The sequence below is a fragment of the Macrobrachium nipponense genome, chromosome 10 (assembly GCF_015104395.2).
Source record: "Macrobrachium nipponense isolate FS-2020 chromosome 10, ASM1510439v2, whole genome shotgun sequence".
In the NCBI taxonomy this organism is placed as follows: domain Eukaryota; kingdom Metazoa; phylum Arthropoda; class Malacostraca; order Decapoda; family Palaemonidae; genus Macrobrachium; species Macrobrachium nipponense.
The window spans coordinates 25,615,723-25,635,149 of record NC_087204.1 but is presented as its reverse complement, the minus strand read 5'-3'; the positions used below and the strand labels follow the sequence as shown (position 1 = coordinate 25,635,149).

The 19,427-nt window shown below is 35.4% G+C and overlaps 1 protein-coding gene across 1 annotated transcript in view; it reads right to left on the bottom strand.

Annotated features, from left to right (window-relative positions):
• The window catches only part of LOC135223490 (uncharacterized), an 804,746-nt gene that overhangs the window by 14,602 nt on the left and 770,717 nt on the right, over window positions 1-19,427 (bottom strand). Inside the window, 4 exon segments of the mRNA XM_064261928.1 lie at window positions 775-853; window positions 6,079-6,214; window positions 14,083-14,192; window positions 19,355-19,423. Coding sequence (XP_064117998.1) covers window positions 775-853; window positions 6,079-6,214; window positions 14,083-14,192; window positions 19,355-19,423 — 394 coding nt within the window.

The following is a 19,427-nucleotide window of genomic DNA, read 5'->3' as shown; positions in this document are numbered from 1 at the left end:
GTATTTTGCAGTATGTTTCTGTATACATATGTCAACACCTAAGCTCTTTGTATTGTATATATTTCCCTATGCTTATATATATATATATATATATATATATATATATATGAATATATATATATATATATATTACATATATATATATATATATATATATATATATATATATATATATATATAAAGTGTATGTATGTGTATGATATATATATATATACATATATATATATGTGTATATATATATATATATATATATAATATATATATATATATATATATATATATATATATATATATATATGAATCTGCAGTATACACATATGGAGATGGGGATACAATCCACAATGATGTAAAATCATTCTGTAGTTTAAAATATATATACATTTATTTAAAACTTACAGAAGGATTTTAACCTCATTGTGGATTGTATCCCCATTTACTTAGAGGCACGACATAGTATACCTAGCTTCTGCACATATGGAGATATAATATACAAAAGGTCTGAGGTATTCATTATGTATAAAATAATACACTACAAAAGCCAGCTGAATAACCAATTTAGTATTCCTTCCAAGATATACTATTCTGCATGCATGCATATATATATATATATATATATATATATATATATATATATATATATATATATATATAATATATATCCTATCTCTCTGATTATCCTCCTTACTACAGACGTCTACCCTAAGAAAGAAAAAAAGCATTGGCCCACATTTTGGGAGTGAGAGGCATAAAAAAAAAAAAAAAACGGGTGCTTACTGGCTGTGAAGGCGTGGTCCCACCAATCCGTCGAACACAGAAACGCTTTTAGGTCGTCTGCTGTCATGGACACGATCACCTGCAGGGAGGGGGGTGGGTGGGGGAGGAACAAAAGGAATGCATTAGTTGTCAGTCCTTCTATCTGGGTGGACGATGATAGCGTCAGTTGCTCCTCAAAGGGAATGTTTACCCCTGGTCAATTGAAGGTCAACTGAAATTCAAGATTTTTGGGATCTTCAACATCAGGGCGTATATGAATAACGAAAACCACATATAGAATCGAGATTAATATTGGCGAAGTTATGAACTGTTAGGTTTTATCATTCAACAGTAATTGAATTGAATTGAAGATAGAATTTAGGCCATAAGGTCATTCAGCGCTGAAACGGAAATTGACGGTTTAATAAGTTTGAAAGGTGCAACTGGAGGAAAACCTCAAAGTAATTACACTATGAATCAATTGCTAGGATAGGGTGCAAAGTAAGATGGAAGAAAGAGAATATGAAAGGAGGTACAGTAAAAAGAACGAAAAGGGTTGCAGCTAGGGGCCGAAGGCACGCAGTAAAGAACCTTAAGTAATGCCTACATCATTCGTCTATTGAAGACCTGAAAGAGATACATATTCAACGAAATCCTAGGTAATTACTTTTCAAAGTAATCCTCAATAAATATTTTACAACAAAATTCTCAAAACTTATCTTTCAACAAAATCCTCGATAATTAACTTCCAACAAAATCCTCGATAACTATTTTCCAACAAAATTCTCGATAATTATTTTTCAACTAAATCCTCGAGAATTATTTTCAAATAATTATTTTTCAACATAATCCACGTTAATCATTTTTCAACCATATCCTCGATAATAATTATTATTATTTTTTTTTTTTACAAAATCCTCGATAACAATTTTTCAACAAAATCATCGATAATCATTTTTCAACAAAATCTCCGATAATTATCTTCAACAAAATCCTCGATAACAATTTATCAACAAAATCATCGATAACAATTTATCAACAAAATCATCGATAACTATTTTTTCAACAAAATCCCCGATAATTATTTGTCAACAAAATCCTCGATAATTATTTGTCACCAAAATCCTCGATAATTATCTTTCAACAAAATCCTCGATAATTATTTGTCACCAAAATCCTCGATAATTATCTTTCAACAAAATCCTCGATAATTATTTGTCACCAAAATCCTCGATAATTATCTTTCAACAAAATCCTCGATAATTATCTTTCGAAAAAATCCTCCATAATCATTTGTCAACAAAATCCTCGATAATTATTTGTCACCAAAATCCTCGATAATTATTTGTCAACAAAATCCTCGATAATTATTTGTCAACAAAATCCTCGATAATTATTTGTCACCAAAATCGTCGATAATTATCTTTCAACAAAATCTTCGATAATTATCTTTCGAAAAAGTCCTCGTTCATAATTTTCCAGACCCCAAAGCTATGATCCCATGCACCAACCGAACACTACCAAAATGATAAGCTTGACAACAATAATATAATATATGTCCACGATAATTTTACGTTACCTCAAAGCTACAGCGATATATATCACAATTAGCATGTGAACTTTTATCGTTCTAATGAACCTCATCTCCCGAACAGATAATCAAATACGATATCGTGATTATTGCAGAAGGACGATAATATGAGTTGCGACAGAGACGATACTTTGCCATTTGTTGGTCAAAAAGACGGATTATACGATCTGACTACTCAAATAGGAATTATTTATGGGCGATGAATGTCAGAACGGCTGAATGTGTCTGTCTGTCTGCCTGCCTCGTCACAGGCAGACCAATCAGACGGTATTCAGTACGTAATACGTTGATACTTCTCTCTCTCTCTCTCTCTCTCTCTCTCCTGGCAATTTAGCAGACTGTTCCTCTTTTGTTGTAATTTTGGTCTCTCTCTCTCTCTCTCTCTCTCTCTCTCAGACGGTACCCAGTAATACGTTGCTACCGGTTGCTACCTTCACACTCTCTCTCTCTCTCTCTCTCTCTCTCTCTCTCAGACGGTACCTAGTAATACGTTGCTACCGGTTGCTACCTACCCACTCTCTCTCTCTCTCTCTCTCTCTCTCTCTCTCTCTCTCTCATTTCAATTTAGCCATTCGTTCCTCTTTTGTTGTTATTTTTGGTCTCTCTCTCTCTCTCTCTCTCTCCTCCTTCTCTACTCTCTCTCTCCTCTCTCTCTCTCTCTCTCTCTCTCTCAGACTGTATTCAGTAATACGCTGATACCGGCTGCTACCTTCACTCTCTCTCTCTCTCTCTCTCTCTCTCTCTCTCTCTCTCACTGTGTCCTTGAAATTTAGCCAACTGTCTCTCTCTCTCTCTCCTCTCTCTCTCTCTCTCTCTCTCTCTCTCTCTCTCATGAAATAATTCCATTCCATCATAAACGAAAACACAAACATTTATCAAGCAACCTTTCGAAACTTTTCAATATAACCACTGACACACAATACGCTCATTTTTTTTCATCAAGTCTAATAGCTTTTCATATTTCCATACCAATACGTCAAAACCACACACAAAGCGCCCTACTAAGTTCACGGGTAGCAGAGTGTTCATTTTTGGATGTCAAGACACCTGGAATCTAACCCCCCTCGGCCCCCCGCCCCCCACAAAAAAGGTAACGCGCAAATTGCGATTTCATGTGTACAGCTTTGCAACGAAAGGTTCTGGCCGAGGCTTCCTTTCATCTTTTTGAATTGGAATGCTTGTCTGATAATAAAAAGAAGTAGCTTCTGTACGTTCGAATTCCGTATTAAATATACAAGTAAGAGAAGTATTCCGTATTAAATATACAAGTAAGAGAAGTATTCCGTATTAAATATACAAGTAAGAGAAGTATTCCGTATTAAATATACAAGTAAGAGAAGTATTCCGTATTAAATATACAAGTAAGAGAAGTAAAGACTGATGAAAAAATGAGATCAAGGGAGACACTGGACATTGCGGATGCGTTCTCTTTTCTCCTGTGACGTCAACGAAATTGAATATCTTATCAAATAAACAAGATGATCAACAAAGAAACCAAAGATAAGTTTCCCCTGTGAACGTCAATGAAATTGAATATCTTATCAAGTAAACAAGACGAGTTAACAAAGAAAACAAAGACGAGAGAAGCATTAAAAATGAATCATGAATAACTTAGAGTACGTTACTGTTATCTTTCCTTTTTTTTTTTTCTTTCCAACCAACTTTAAAAAGCTACATATATATACATACCGCTTTCTATAAACACTCGCTATGTAAATAGAATCATAATTTATGAACGTCTTCCTCTTAGCTCTTCCAAAAAAAAAAAGAAAGAAAGAAAAAAAGGGGTGATGCGATCCCTCGCCTCACCTACTCGTATCGTTGCTTAAAAAAAGAAAAAAATAACAATTCAAAGGTTTACCGGCATTAATGGAGTAAAGGTCACGGACCCAACTTGGGAGTTAGATTTAAAATAAATCCAATATTTCCCATGGGGGCCATGGGGGGGGGGGGGGGCCCGGGCCCCGGGTGTTATTTGGTGGCAGTAAAGTTTTGATACACTATGAAGTAGCTCATTGTTCAGTTGGTTGCTCTGTTGCGTTTTCAGTCTGTTATGGGAAACTATACTATTATGTATTCTTCTTCTTCTTACTACTACTATTATTATTATTATTATTATTATTACTATTATTATTATTCCGAAATCGAAATCTATTCATACGGAAGAAGCCCGCAGGGGGCCACTGATTTGAAATTCGAGCCTCCTAACAATATGGTATTTATTTGAAAGAAGTAGGTACCAGACGACAATAGGAAATACGAAAATAAGAGATCAGTTACCAGAAAAGAAAAAAAATAAATTAACTAATTAATAAGTAAATAGAGAAAAAACAATAAGAGATGATTCTGCATTAGGCAAAACACTACACCTTTCCGTTGATTTGTTAGTTAGTCAGAAATATATTCCTGAGTCGAACTTTAGTCTGCAAATATTAATCATATTTTTTTACACGGAACAACTTCAACAAGATCGTCTCAGTACCTAGTGACTTATTCGTCAAAATAATATTAATTTGAATACTGCTCGACTCGTGAATATTCTTGAATAATAATTTCATGGCAAAAAAAAAAAAAAAAAAATCTCTCCGAGAATTTTTTTTTCCCCAAAAAGCTTCAGCAAATTTCCCTGAGTACTCAAAACAAAAGAGCAGAGGAGAGAAGGAGCCTTAAAAGGATAAGATTAATTACACGCCTCATAAGCGCTGCTGGAAGAAGCCATGAAAAGGACGGCGGATTAAAGAGGTGGCCTCAGCATCCATCCTCATGCGTTATTACTTTTTCTGGCGGAATTTCGGAAAAGGATGCCGAGAGCTGTCCCCACCACGAAAGGTATCTAGCGTGCTTCCAGATTTGCATGCACGCACACACGCACATACACGCTCACATATAATTGCCCTAAGGCATTGGCAAAAAAAAAAAAAAAAATGGGGGCGGGGGGTCAAATTACCTGGTGTTAAAAAAACCGGTTTTCAATTTACCGTTAGTCAAAATACCGGGATAAAAAAAACCTGGTAAAAAGTCCAGTTGATGAAACAATAATGGATCAATAATGGACAGCAAAGTCTAAGGAGATATAATAACTAACTCTGTTGACTAAATATAAAACTTGACAAAGGAATAAAATTTAAGGGAGTTATGGCTGGGGTGGGGGCGTTAAATGATAGATTAAAAATAAAATCTATGATAAACACACTCCTATGGCTGCATCCAATGCAAAATCTGGCAGATATAAAAACTATTCTGTTGACAAATTTATCAGACACAAAAACTGGCAGAGATTTACGAGGATAAATTTTATATCATAAATTAAACTGCGCAGAGATAACAGACCCCTAGTAATAAAAGAGACAAAAAATTGGCAGAGATTTACGAGGATAAATTTTATATCATACATTAAACTGTGCAGACGTAAAAGACCCATGGTAATAAAAGACATAAAAAACTGGCAGAGATTTACGAGGATAAATTTTATATCATAAATTAAACTGTGCAGAGATAAAAGACTCCTGGTAATAAGACATAAAAAACTGGCAGAGATTTACGAGAATAAATTTTATATCATAAATTAAACTGTGCAGAGATAAAAGACCCCTGGTAATAAAATAAAGACGAGGGGACACCAAACGTAAAATTCTGCCAAAAAGGATAAATGACGAATAGACAGACAGCTGCGGAAAAAAGTGGACCGAAGGAGAGAGAGAGAGAGAGAAAAAAAAAAGGAATAAAGACCATACCTGAGGAGGAGCAACGACGGTGCGGATTCCCAAAAACACGGCAAAGACGCCCACGATGATCCCCAGTCTTTTCATGAGGTCCAAGTCTGTGATCTTCACCGCCTTCGCCGACCTCACCCTGAAGATGACGGATATCCTGCCGATGGAAAGAGCAGAGAGAGAGAGATAAAATAAGAGGGCGGGAAATCTGTTCCTAATGCTGGGTCAAAGGGCATTCTCTCTCTCTCTCTTTTTTTAATATCAGTTTGGTTTTACACATATAAGTTAAGGATTAAATAAATATATTGTATATTCTAAACACACTCTGTTGGGGCATGCATATCCATGGGCAGGTATGTATGATAAGCATAAAGATAAATACATATGGCTATGGGATTCTCTCTCTCTCTCTACGCACATATAAACATACATACATACATACACATCTTTCTACCTATGCACACTGACACACAAATATATATATATATATATATATATATATATATATATATATTATATATATATATATATATACACACACACTACCATACTACACACACAGACGCACACATATATATATATATATATATCACAAAAACCAACCAAACAAATTGTCTCTAACATGCATACGTTCATAGTAAAGTGTGCTTGCAAGCACTAACGAAAGCAAGATTTGATCTTCACTTTCGTAACTTGCAAAGAAGCCAAAATCAAGATGGTTGATTTTTCTCAGTCGTTCTCTTTTAAATAAATCGATTTCACCAGCGAAAGTCACAAAAAAAGTGTGAATTCAAGGACCTATCAATCTTTTACAGTCTGAACTGCTTTTGGCAATGTTGCAAGAAAGAGAGAGTGAAGTTGTCTGTACACATCCAAGTCAACAATTTGTTGTCAGAACACAAACCTAAAATCAGAATAAGCAATGAATAAAAAGAAATTCATGATAATATGAAGGTAAGCCTCCTAATAATAATAATAATAATAATAATAATAATAAAATAATAATAATAATAATAATAATAATAATAATAATATGGCAGTGGAAATTGTACCAATAATCATAGGAACACTAGGCACGATCCCAAGATCCCTGAAAAGAAACCTGGAAGATCTAGAGGCCGAAGTAGCTCCAGGACTCATGGAGAAGAGTGTGCTCCTAGAAACAGCACACATAGTGAGAAAAGTGATGGACTTCTAGGAGGCAGGATGCAACCCCGGACCCTACTGTGATAAAAAAATATAATATTATTATATATAACGATAAAAATGATAATAATAATATTCTCTACTGAGATCCCCGCAACAGGTCTTTCAATAGAGACTAATATGCATATGGACTTGGGTACGCTTACGATTCAAAAGGCAATCATTCAATCTTGTTCTCCAATTGCAAATAGCGTGCTCTACCCAACCCCTTCGTTCCTTTCAGTGTACCTCAATGGGGTCGGGTAATTCCTTAAAGTAAGCCCTCGATAACCTGGAGGACTGAGCATTTCTTCAGCTAAAGACGCTATTCAGATGAAACTTCTGTACCTCCTTAGCTTTTTATTTATTTTGTTTATTTTTTTGCCTTCATAATTCTTCGCTTACGCGGTAAACATCAGCCATTAGCTGCTGATAGAGTTAAGCAGCTTCGTCAGACAGTCAGACCTGAATTTCTAAAACCGAGAAGAGTTGAACGAGGTCGAGTTAGAGAAGCTGAACAGCCAGGTAGTAAGCAAAGATAATATAGAGTACACTCTATAGTATCTTTGGTAGAAAGAGGCCAAAAGGAAACAGACGAGAGTTAAAAAAGCAAATGGCTTTAGAAGTCCTTAGAAGGAACGTTGCTAAGAAGAGGTTACCCTCCACATGATTCTAAAAATGAAGACTAGACTAGAATATACGTAGAACTTATGTCAAAGGCCCAGCGCTGGGACCTATGAGGTCATTCAGCGCTGAAACGGAAATTGACAGTAAAAATGTTTGAAAGGTGTAACAGGAGGAAAACCTCGCAGATCCACTATGAAAAAATTGTTAGATGGAAGAAAGAAAATACGAACGGAGGTACAGTAAAAGGAATGAAAGAGGTTGCACTAGCGAGGACTGGGGCAATTCAAAAAAATTATAGCTCGACATTCACGGACAACGTTTTCTTGGGTCTCTTGACTGTGTGAACGCAGGTTCGAATCCTGCTACGGGCATCAGAATTTCATCTGGTTCTCCATTTAAATGTCATGGTTTTGCAGTGGCAAGAGTATCCAAAGAGTGTCTACAGTGAGAGAGAGAGAGGAGAGAGAGAGAGAGAGAGAGAGAGAGTACATAACATTTGAGAGTCCACTCTGGATTTTATTCTACTCGCAAAGGACGCCACAAACAACCACAACTCTTGGCTTGTTAGGAAAATCAATTTTCGATCTGGACACCGTTTTCAAAGGTCTCTCCCCACCCTCCCCCGCTCCCCAGGGCTTTAAACGCTCAAATTGCTGTTCATAATATGAATTCAATCTGGAATTAGCATCCTATTCAGTGACGAAAAGGACTCAAAGTAAAATTCCAGAATTTAGTTTTTTTTTTTTTTATCTGTGGCTGATCATAATATCTTTCCCTTTCGAGCATTTTTCTAAAAATAAAATTGTGTTCGGTCAAACATTTCAGCACTTGGCAACCCGAAGCGTTTATTCGACATGAATGCATTTATGAAGTGAGGATTTCTATTAAAACGATACACTATGGCTACATTTAAATTCTCTTTGGTTATATGAATCTTTAATGGCAGGAAACAAGTTTTTTTTTCTTTTTTAAATCTGTTGCTGATCATATGTTTCCCTTAAAGCATTTTTTTTTTTTTAAATTGCGTTCAGTCGAACATTCCTGCACTTGGTAACCCGAAGCGTTTATTCCACATGAATGCAATTATGAAGCGTAGATTTCCATTAAAACGATATACTATGGTTACATTTAAATTCTTTTAGGCTATATGACCCTTCAATAGCGGGATACATAAACCGTGGAATGCCACTGCTACTATACTTGTCAGACTAACATTATAGTCCTGATGGACTCTTTTGTTTTAAGTACCCGATGCCCCTTCAGATATCCGATTGGGGGGCGGGGAGGGGAGGGGAGCCCGCCTGTTAGGGGTGGGCATAGGTTGATTGACACATTTGTTGCTAAGGTTTTTTTTTGGGAGAGAGAGAGAGAGAGAGAGAGAGAGAGAGAGAGAGAGAGAGAGAGAGAGAGAGAGAGATGTAGCAAGCCATATTTTCATGCCTGCAGCACCTGACATTTACGATAATATTTATGGCCTCTGTTTTTTTTTTTTTTTCGCTTTTCCTTCCAGGTTTATCAAGATTTAGCACGAAGCCCGTAACTATGATTAACTCTTAAATACCGGTACCGTAAATATCACCTGCTTGCATGGTCGGTTCCGATGCCGGGTTAATTAAGATTTGACACGATACTGGTTTCTGCGTACGAGTGCAATTACTGATTATGCGTTGGGTTATGCACGACGAAGGTTGTATACAAATGCCTGTGGGAATGAAACTGCATGGGCAGTGTGTTTTCTCGTGCTGCATATGGCGTTAGGAGTCCCTCTCGCGTGAAATATTCAGATTTTTTCAATTACCGAAGCCTCTGTACTATTTAGTATATTGTTTGGAACCCAGGAAACAATCCTATTTAAAAAAAATAGTAAAAAAAAAAAAAAACCTAAAAAATAAAGAAATCCTGTTTAAAAACATCCTAAAAAAATCCTGTTTTCATGAAAAATCCTCAAAAAATCTAGTTTTCATAAAAAATCCCCCCCAAAATCCTGTTTTCATAAAAAAAATCCAAAATATCCTGTTTTCATAAAAAAAATCCTAAAAAATCCTTTTTCATAAAAGAATGCTAAAAAAAATCATTTTCATAATAAAATCCTAAAAAAATCCAGTTTTCATAAAAAATCTTGTTTTCATATAAAATCCTAAAAAATACTGTTTTCATAAAAAATAAAATAAATCCTGTTTTCATAAAAAATAATCCTTAAAAAAATCCTGTTTAAAAAATAAAATCCTAAAAAAGTCCTGTTTTTAAAAAATAAAATCCTAAAAAAAATTGTTTAAAAAACAAACAAAATCCTAAAACATAAAAACAAGCGGAATTCAAATATGAAGGAATGAAGATCAATTTTGAGTCTTCTGTTTTTTATGAAAAGCGCGAGTAGCCGACGCCTTTTCACCAAAGTGACGCGAATTTAATTAAAAAATACCGCTCACGGGCCTCCCAACTTTCATTCTGATTTCGCGTCCTCAAATGCTGCCGTGGTTTTTTTTTCTTCTTTAAATGATATGACCGAGTAAAGTATCACGCTTTTCTCTGTTATGGAATTCGGAGATTATTTATATATGTTTTTTTAATTTTTTAATTCAGTAGAACAAAAATATAGCAGCGACATAAGAGATGCTGAACGAGCGAACTTTTCAGTATATTCCCTGGAAGACATCTCATTTACTTTGAAAGAGCGAGAACTATCAAAAGTGTGAATCAGACTCCTTTTATATATATATATATATATATATATATATATATATATCTATATATATATATATATATATATATATATATATATATACTGGAGCAATTAATCAAGGATAAACACATTGGAGTATGGAGAGTTCTGTCTTTTATCCATTTACGTTTGGTATCAGCTGATACATTTTCCAGGCTGAAAATTACGATTACACATCAATTGCATATAAGTAGTAAAATATATACACATTGTTTACCAACACCATAATTAAAAACCTTTTTAATAAATTAAGAATAAAAACAGAATAAAAAGAGAAACAGAGCAACAGTGAAAAGGCTAAGAGCGAATACAGATTATATATAATTATTATATATATATATATATATATATATATATATATATATATATATATATATATATATATATATATATATATATATATATATATATATATATATATATACTTTTATATATATATATATATATATATATATATATATATATATATATATATATATCAATTCAAGCTACAAATGTCCTTTAATATCTAAATTCACTTTACCTCAAAAATGATATATTTTCATATATGTACCGAAGGGGAATTTTTTAATTGATAATAATTTCGTCCCCTCATGGGATCGAACCACCGTCCAAGTGGACGGGGACGAAATCAGGACAGTCATTTGGGAGGTAAAGTGAATTTAGATATTAAAGGTCATTTGTAGCTTGAATTGATATATAAATGGATCACGGTTCGATGTGATAATTATTCATATATATATATATATATATATATATATATATATATGTATATATATATATATATATATATATATATATATATATATATTCTGAAGCATTTGATGAGAGTAACTACGACATGATGTGTGTCAATTGCTATTTAGGTCAATTCATGATTCACACTTGCAAGCTGAGATGTTCCAAAGTGCGGGCGAAGCACTGAGGTTGTCTGTGTTTGTTTACCCATTTCCAACGATTTTTCCAAAATACTAAATTTCCTTTTTTTGAAGCCATCATTAACGTTTGTACATTTAAAAGAACGAAAGGGATTGCAGCTATGGGTCGAAAGGGGCGAAGCAGAGAACCTTAAGTAATGCCAGGGGGAAGTCCTGTAATGCTGAATTGGCAATACATGTCCTTGAAGTAATGCCGGGGGGGGGGCCGGGTAGTCCTCTAATTGGCAATACTTGTCCTTGGACGCACTGTAGGGTCCTCCATTCTTACACCGGCAATATTGTATTTTGATTAAACGAACCAGTTACTTCTCTCATGAAGTATGTGGACGATACAGATTGCTATTTTTCTATTTTTTAATATTGGTTCTTTTTTTGCTCTTTGACGATTTTCCTTAATGAAATTACGTAGAAAGAAAGCACACAAGTTTCATGATGAGCATTCTGTCTCTGTCAAATGGCGAGTGGCTTATTAGACCGAATGACGAGAGAGAGAGAGAGAGAGAGAAGAGAGAGAGAGAGAGAGAGAGAGAGAGAGTAGTTCGGTATCAATGTAAGCAGAAATGAGAAAGATGGACGGTAGGCTAAGAGAGAGAGAGAGAGAGAGAGAGAGAGAGAGAGAGAGAGAGAGAGAGAGAGATTAGTTCAGTATCAATATAAGCAGAAATGAGAAAGACAGATGGTAGGCTAAGAGAGAGAGAGAGAGAGAGAGAGAGAGAGAGAGAGAGGAGAGAGTTAGTTCAGTATCAATATAAGCAGAAATGAGAAAGATAAACGGTAGCTAAGAGAGAGAGAGAGAGAGAGAGAGAGAGAGAGAGAGAGAGAGAGAGAGAGAGAGAGAGAGAGATTAGTTCAGTATCAATATAAGCAGAAATGATAAAGACAGATGGTAGGGTAAGAGTAATCAAATACAGTAAAGTTGACTTTACTTAAAAATTATTAATACATACTTGATTAGTTAAACATTCATATATTATACCCACACGAATATTATATATATATATATATATATATATATATATATATATATATATATATATATATATATATATATATAATATATGTATATATATATATATATATATATATATATATATATATATATATACAGTGACCAATTTGAAATTATGAAACTCCATTTACTAAAACTTTTGCACCAGTACAATTTTACCCCGACAGCGTTCGTCGCCGATTCCCGTTCAAGATTCCACACTCTTAACTTACGTCTTCAGAACCCCCAGAGACTCATTTTCCAGATAGGAGAGGCGAACTACCGTACTATACCTTCACCATTATCGTGATGTGGAGGGAATCCCAACTATCAGGCTGTGTTATAAGGCACAACGTTATCAGTCGTCAATAATGGTTATTTCACACTTCAACGTCACCTAGATTTGAATTATTGCCTCGTGGGACGTGTGGAAGTCAGGAGTGAAGATATTAGAACAACATCAGTTACAAAATCTACCTCCATTTACAAAAACTAGGCCACAATGGTACCTCAGACATCTTGAGCTATAATGACACCTTACGATATTCTGAAAGGGCCATATTAGCTACCATCCAAGGTATCTAGAGTGTTCTATGGGATTTCTAGGGGATATAAGAATAAGTACAGAGAGAGGAATTTGCCCAGATTGGAATATGAGAGCGAAATATTGACGATAAGGTTTCACACAATTGCCAATTGCTAGCAGATATATATATATATATATATATATATATATATATATATATATATATATATATATATATATATATATTTATACACATATACACACCATACATACATACATACATACACAAATATAAATATATATATATATATATATATATATATATATATATATATATATACATACACACACACACACACACACACACACACATATATATATATATATATATATATATATATATATATATATATATATATATATATATATATATATATATTACCTGGTGTCAAAAACGTAAGCTCATCATTCCTAACATCATGTCTATTGAAGAGAATTTAAATTGCTGAAAACCAGAGATGATTCTGAAATTAAGAGGCCTCGTAAAAATAAACTAGATTAGTAGGATTTTTTGAAAATCCTGCAGATAGGGAACGTTATCATAAAGTCGGAATCTATCGCTACTTTTGAACACGAGACGAAAAAACAAATAACCAAAAAGCATTTCGCATTTTGGGTCAATATCAATCTTTGTATTTAGAGGTTTTCAGGTAAAAAAAAATTTCCCCCAACCATCAAGAGGAGAGATCGACACAAATCATCTCGTCTTGAAGAGTTGATAGGCGCTCATCTCGATTGCCTCCTCTCTCCTTATGGATAAACGTGGTGTGTGTGTGTGTGTTGTTGTGGTGTGGTGTGTGTGTAGTGTGTGTGTGTGTGTGTTGCAAGGAAAAAGACTCGCCTATCACTTTAAAAAAGATCTTAGTGTATTGACTGAAGGTATCTTACGATTTAACCATTATCAACAACCTTGACACAATAAACATTTCTCTCTCTCTCTCTCTCTCTCTCTCTCTCTCTCTCTCTCGCTCGTACTTACCTCCACGTCTTGAGCATAAGGGCACCATATGAGAGCGAGAAGCCTACTTCTCTCAGCCATACACGTAAGGTACAGGTGATGATGGTGGGGATCGGGTACAGCACCAGCGTCTGTAAACAAGATAAATAAGGTGAAATTAGACGGGGGAAAAAACACACTGATAAATCGACATAAACGTGAAAATGATTTGATACCAAGTGATGTTAAAGAAATATGAAACAAAACTCGGCAAAAGGAAAAGAAATCATTAAAACTTTTACGAAATAGATTAAATGATTATCTCGCGCTAGTGAGTGGTCGCTGCCGCCCTATTACATATGCAAATCACTGCTTTAAAATTCATGTCTTCATTTTCATCTGACAACTTGGACCTCAAGTAAGCGAAACACCAGCAATGCAACATCGCCAATCTCAAAGACTGAGATAACACGGGCGAAAACAAAACTACGAAACGGGAAATCTTGAGGGAAAAAAAAAAAAAAAAAAAAAAAAACTTGAGGCAATCCTGAAACGAAAGAGCAAAATTGCCAGCCGGTAAAACCTGGAAAACTAATCTTCATATGAAGGCAACGAAGCCAAGGAAATATATTCATGTTGCAGAAATCGGGCCGACCACTGATTGAGTAAATGAAGCGCTACGCTGAACAAACACATCCGAGAACTAGACACCTGAGAAAACAAACACATTTTCAGAGCTGCCACAAACTTCTCCTTATTGGGGTAGTAGTTTCTCGTTGGGCGAGCGGATTACGTGCTCGCCTGCCGATTCGGTAGTCCCGAGTTCGACAAGGAGTCAGAGGAATGTATTTCTGGTGATTAGAAATTAATTTCTCGATATAATGTAGTTCGGATCCCACAATAAACTGTAGGTCCCGTTGCTAGGTAACCAATTGGTTCCTAGCCACGTAAAAATATCTAATAATTCGGTCAGCACTAGGAGAGCCGTTAATCAGCTCAGTTGTCTGGTTAAGCTAAGATATACTTAACTGAGTGCCGACGGCACTTCGAACGGTGCGTTGTAGGCATTGCTTTGCGGCGTCCCTTCGACCCCTAGATGCAACCTCTTTCATTTCTTTTAATGTACCTCCGTTCATATTCTCTTTATTCCATTTTATTTTCCATGACCTCACAGGTCCCAGCACTTAGGCCTTAGGCTGAATTTTATATTCTACTCCAGAGCTGCCACAAAAAAGGCACCAAATTATTTCAACGAACTTATCAAGAGAAAGCAGATCCCACAAATTCGAAAAACCATGCAAATGATTACTCAAGGGCTTCATGACAAAATTAAGCAAATCTAAATAACAGGCCAGAAGGAGAAAATGAACTCCAGTGGTTATATAAAGTTATGAGAAAATCAACTCCAATGGCTATATAGAATCATGAGAAAATCAACACCGGTGGCTGTATAAAATCAGGAGAAAATAAATTCCAGTGGCTATATAAAATCAGGAGAAAATACCCTCCAGTGGGTATATAGAATCAGGAGAAAATCAACTCCAGCGGCTCCCCATATATAATTCAGTTAAAATCAACTCCAGCGGCATATAGAGATCAGGAGAAAATCACTCCCGGCTATATAGAATCAGGAGAAAATCAACTCCAGCGGCTATATAGAATCAGGAGAAAATCAACTCCAATGACTATATAGAATCATGAGAAAATCAACTCCAATGGCTATATAGAATCATGAGAAAATCAACTCCAGCGGCTATATAGAATCAGGAGAAAATCAACTCCAGCGGCTATATAGAATCAGGAGAAAATCAACTCCACCGGCTATATAGAATCATGAGAAAATCAACTCCAGTGGCTATACAGAATCATGAGAAAATCAACTCCAATGGCTATATAGAATCAGGAGAAAATCAACTCCAGCGGGGCTATATAGAATCAGGGAAGAAAATCAACTCCAGCGGCTATAGAATCAGGAGAAAATCATCCAGCGGGCTATATAGAATCAGGAGAAATCAATCAGCGGCTATTATAGGAACAGGAGAACATCAATCCAGGCGGCTATATATCAAAGAGATCACTCCACCGGCTATAACAGAAGCATGATAAAAATCACTCCAATGGCTATATCCAATCAGAAAATAAAACAACTTCCAGCGGCTATAGAATCAGAGAAAATCAAACTCCCGCTCTTATAGAACAGGAGAAAATCAACTCCAGCGGCTATATAGAATCAGGAGAACATCAACTCCAGTGGCTATAGAACAGGAGAACATCAACTCCAACCGGCATATAGAAATCAGGAGAAAACAACTCCAGGGCTATATAGAATCATGGAAGAAGTCAACATCCACCAGGCTATATAGAATCAGGCGAAAATCAACTCCCCACCCGGCTATATCGAATCTAGGAGAAAATCAACTCCACCACGGCCTAATATAAATCAGTAGAAATATCAACTTCCCACCGGCTACAATAATCGGAGAAAATCAACTCCACCAGGCCTATACAGAACGGCATGAGAAAAATCAACTCCTGGCTATAAATAGGAATCAGGAGACATCAACTCCACGGCTATATAGGAAAGCAGGAGAAAAAAAATCACCTCCACGCTACAGAATCAGAGAAAACATCAACTCCAAGCGGCTATAATAGCTCAGGAGAAAATCAACCTCCATGCGGCTATATAGAATCAGGAGAACATCACTCAGCGGCTATATAGAATCCAGGAGAAAATCACTCCACGGCTATTAGAATCGGAGAACATCAACTTCCAGGCGGCTATAAGAATCAGGAGAACATCAACTCCAGCGGCTATATAGAAATCAGGATCAACCTCCAGCGGCGATATTAGAATCAGAAAAAAATCACTCCAGCGCTATATAGAATCAGGAGAATATCAACTCCAACGGCTATATAGAATCAGGAGAATATCAACTCCAACGGCTATACAGAATCAGGAGAAAATGAACTCCAGTGGCTATATAAAATCAGGAGGCTATATACAATCAGAAAATAAGTTACGGTAAAAATTCGATAAAACTAAATACATAAATAAGTACGAAGTACAAGTTTTACTAAAAATCACAGAACTTGCTTCAGAAAGAAAATCGAGTTCTGAAGACTGAAAAACTAGAAATATGGATATCAAAGACTTTAACAAATCAGGTAAATTAATATTCAATGACATCAAGACCTGATGAAGGAAAATAAATTCCCTGGGCAACACAAACTAGGTGCAAAATCTGGGAAAATGAAAAATCTTGAGAAAATGTATTGTGAAAATGTCAAATATTCGAAAAAAATTAGAAATATTAGCTCAGATGTTGGCCCAAGCCAAAGGATTTGAAGAGACTTATCAGAAACTATAAAAGTTGCAGGTATTGAGTCCCTGAACTGAACAAATAGCTTGAAAGGATTCCATGATGAATACTTTTGGAACAAGTATCCTAGGGATTGTAAATAAGACTTGGTCAAGCGCAAGTTAATAAAGGAGTCCACGATGATTCATGTTGCAACTAACGAGAGAATTCCTTTGACAACACCGCCCGTCAAAAAATGAATTTGAAAAGTAATGTAAAAAAAGAATTTTGATAAATTTTATCAGATGAAAACAGCTTCACACGGCATCTACATTCGAGCAAGAAACGAATGATAGAGACGAATAGTGAATGAAGGTGACAATAAAGAATAAACGAATAAAACAAGAGAACATAAATCCGAAAAAGATATTTGATGGTGAGATCACATAAAACAAGGCGTGATCCGACATCAAGCTTACTCGTGGCTCGTGATAAAATCTATGGTCAAATAGAGGGTTATTTCACCAACATAATTTAAAATAAACACGCTATGTTTTATTAGAAACAATTGTTCTGTCCTGTTGAACATGCATACTATATATTTTTTACATTTTCATTCTGATAAATAAATAAAAAATATCCTATCTTACAATTCCTGTATCTTTAACTAAATGCGAAACACCATTTTCAGATCTTTTTGGGCTTTCCTATCCCCCCAAAAATCAAGAACGACAGCAAGAACAACAACAAACAACAACAACAACAACAACAGGGTAGTATGTAGGCTTTCTCCCCGAGTAAGCGAAAAATATATCATATTACATTCAGTCTCGAGCTTGAAATGGACGACTGAATGATAAAAATACGAAACAAGAGTAAGAAATGGAAAAGAAAAGAAAAACGTGAAAGGATTTTTTTTTCTATTATGAAACACGTTGAAGACTTTCTCCTCAGAAGTAATGAGATGGCCCATAACCTGAAGGCTTCCCATTCACTGGAAAAAAAAGAAAGAAAGATTCTGCTATTATTCACTTAGACAGACTCCTTTATCTGGGAATAACAAACTTCAGGTGTCAGAGATTTCTTCTTTCGTTGCTCAGAGTGATAATGATAATGGAAGTAACACTAATAATACTAATACAACAACTATAACAAGAAAATTACAATGGTAAAAATGGCCATGTGCACACAACTGTTTTGTCAACGAGAAAGTAGTATAAAAATACTGGAATAAAGTAACAGAAAAATAACAGGTGCACATAGCTGTTTTGTCAACTATAAACTATAAACAACACAGGAATAAGATAATAGAAAAATAACAGGTGTACACAACCGTTTTGTCAACTATGAAATACTAACAAAAAAGCACAGGATAAGGTAACAGAAAAATAACTGATATGTTAACTAAAGTAAACATGAATTAGGTACCAAAAATGAACGTAATAGAAAATAAAAAGATAAGGGAAAGTTTCTCCTCCAATTTTAAGAAAAACAGAGAGCCTCGTTGTGCCCATAAGTCGTACAATACAAATGGAATACGGGTTAGATCTGCCTTTCCATTTCAGAAATCATCTCAGAATAGATTATAACTCAACCCGAGAGGTCTGGAAAGATCGCCCCCTTTTCTGATAAACTCCGGTACACGTGCAAAAATAAATAAACAATAAATAAATAAAATAAAATAAATAATCGCCTAGAATATTCTACGGTAAATATGTGGGCTCCATATCAGAAATGCTTTGAAACTTGACGTGCGCTCAGCGCTAGACAACTTTCCCGAAAAAAGATATAGAAGAAGAAATAAAAAAAAAGGTTGAGCCTTATACAACGTCCTCGGTTCACTCTGCCACCCCTATTGGAAAAATAAAAATCTAAATAGCCCCCCTTTGAAATGTTCTATGGTGAATGAGCGAAAGTTCCCGAGTTGGCCCAAAAGAATTCCCGGGACGAGAAAAGGGGGCGCTACGTAGAACACTCACTCCCGGCGGACAAAAAGAGGAGCTGGAAGTTCTTACCGTGCAGTATATGAAGAACGCTCCCAGGATGATGATGCGAAGGAGGGCAGGACTGGCAGCTCGAACAACCTGG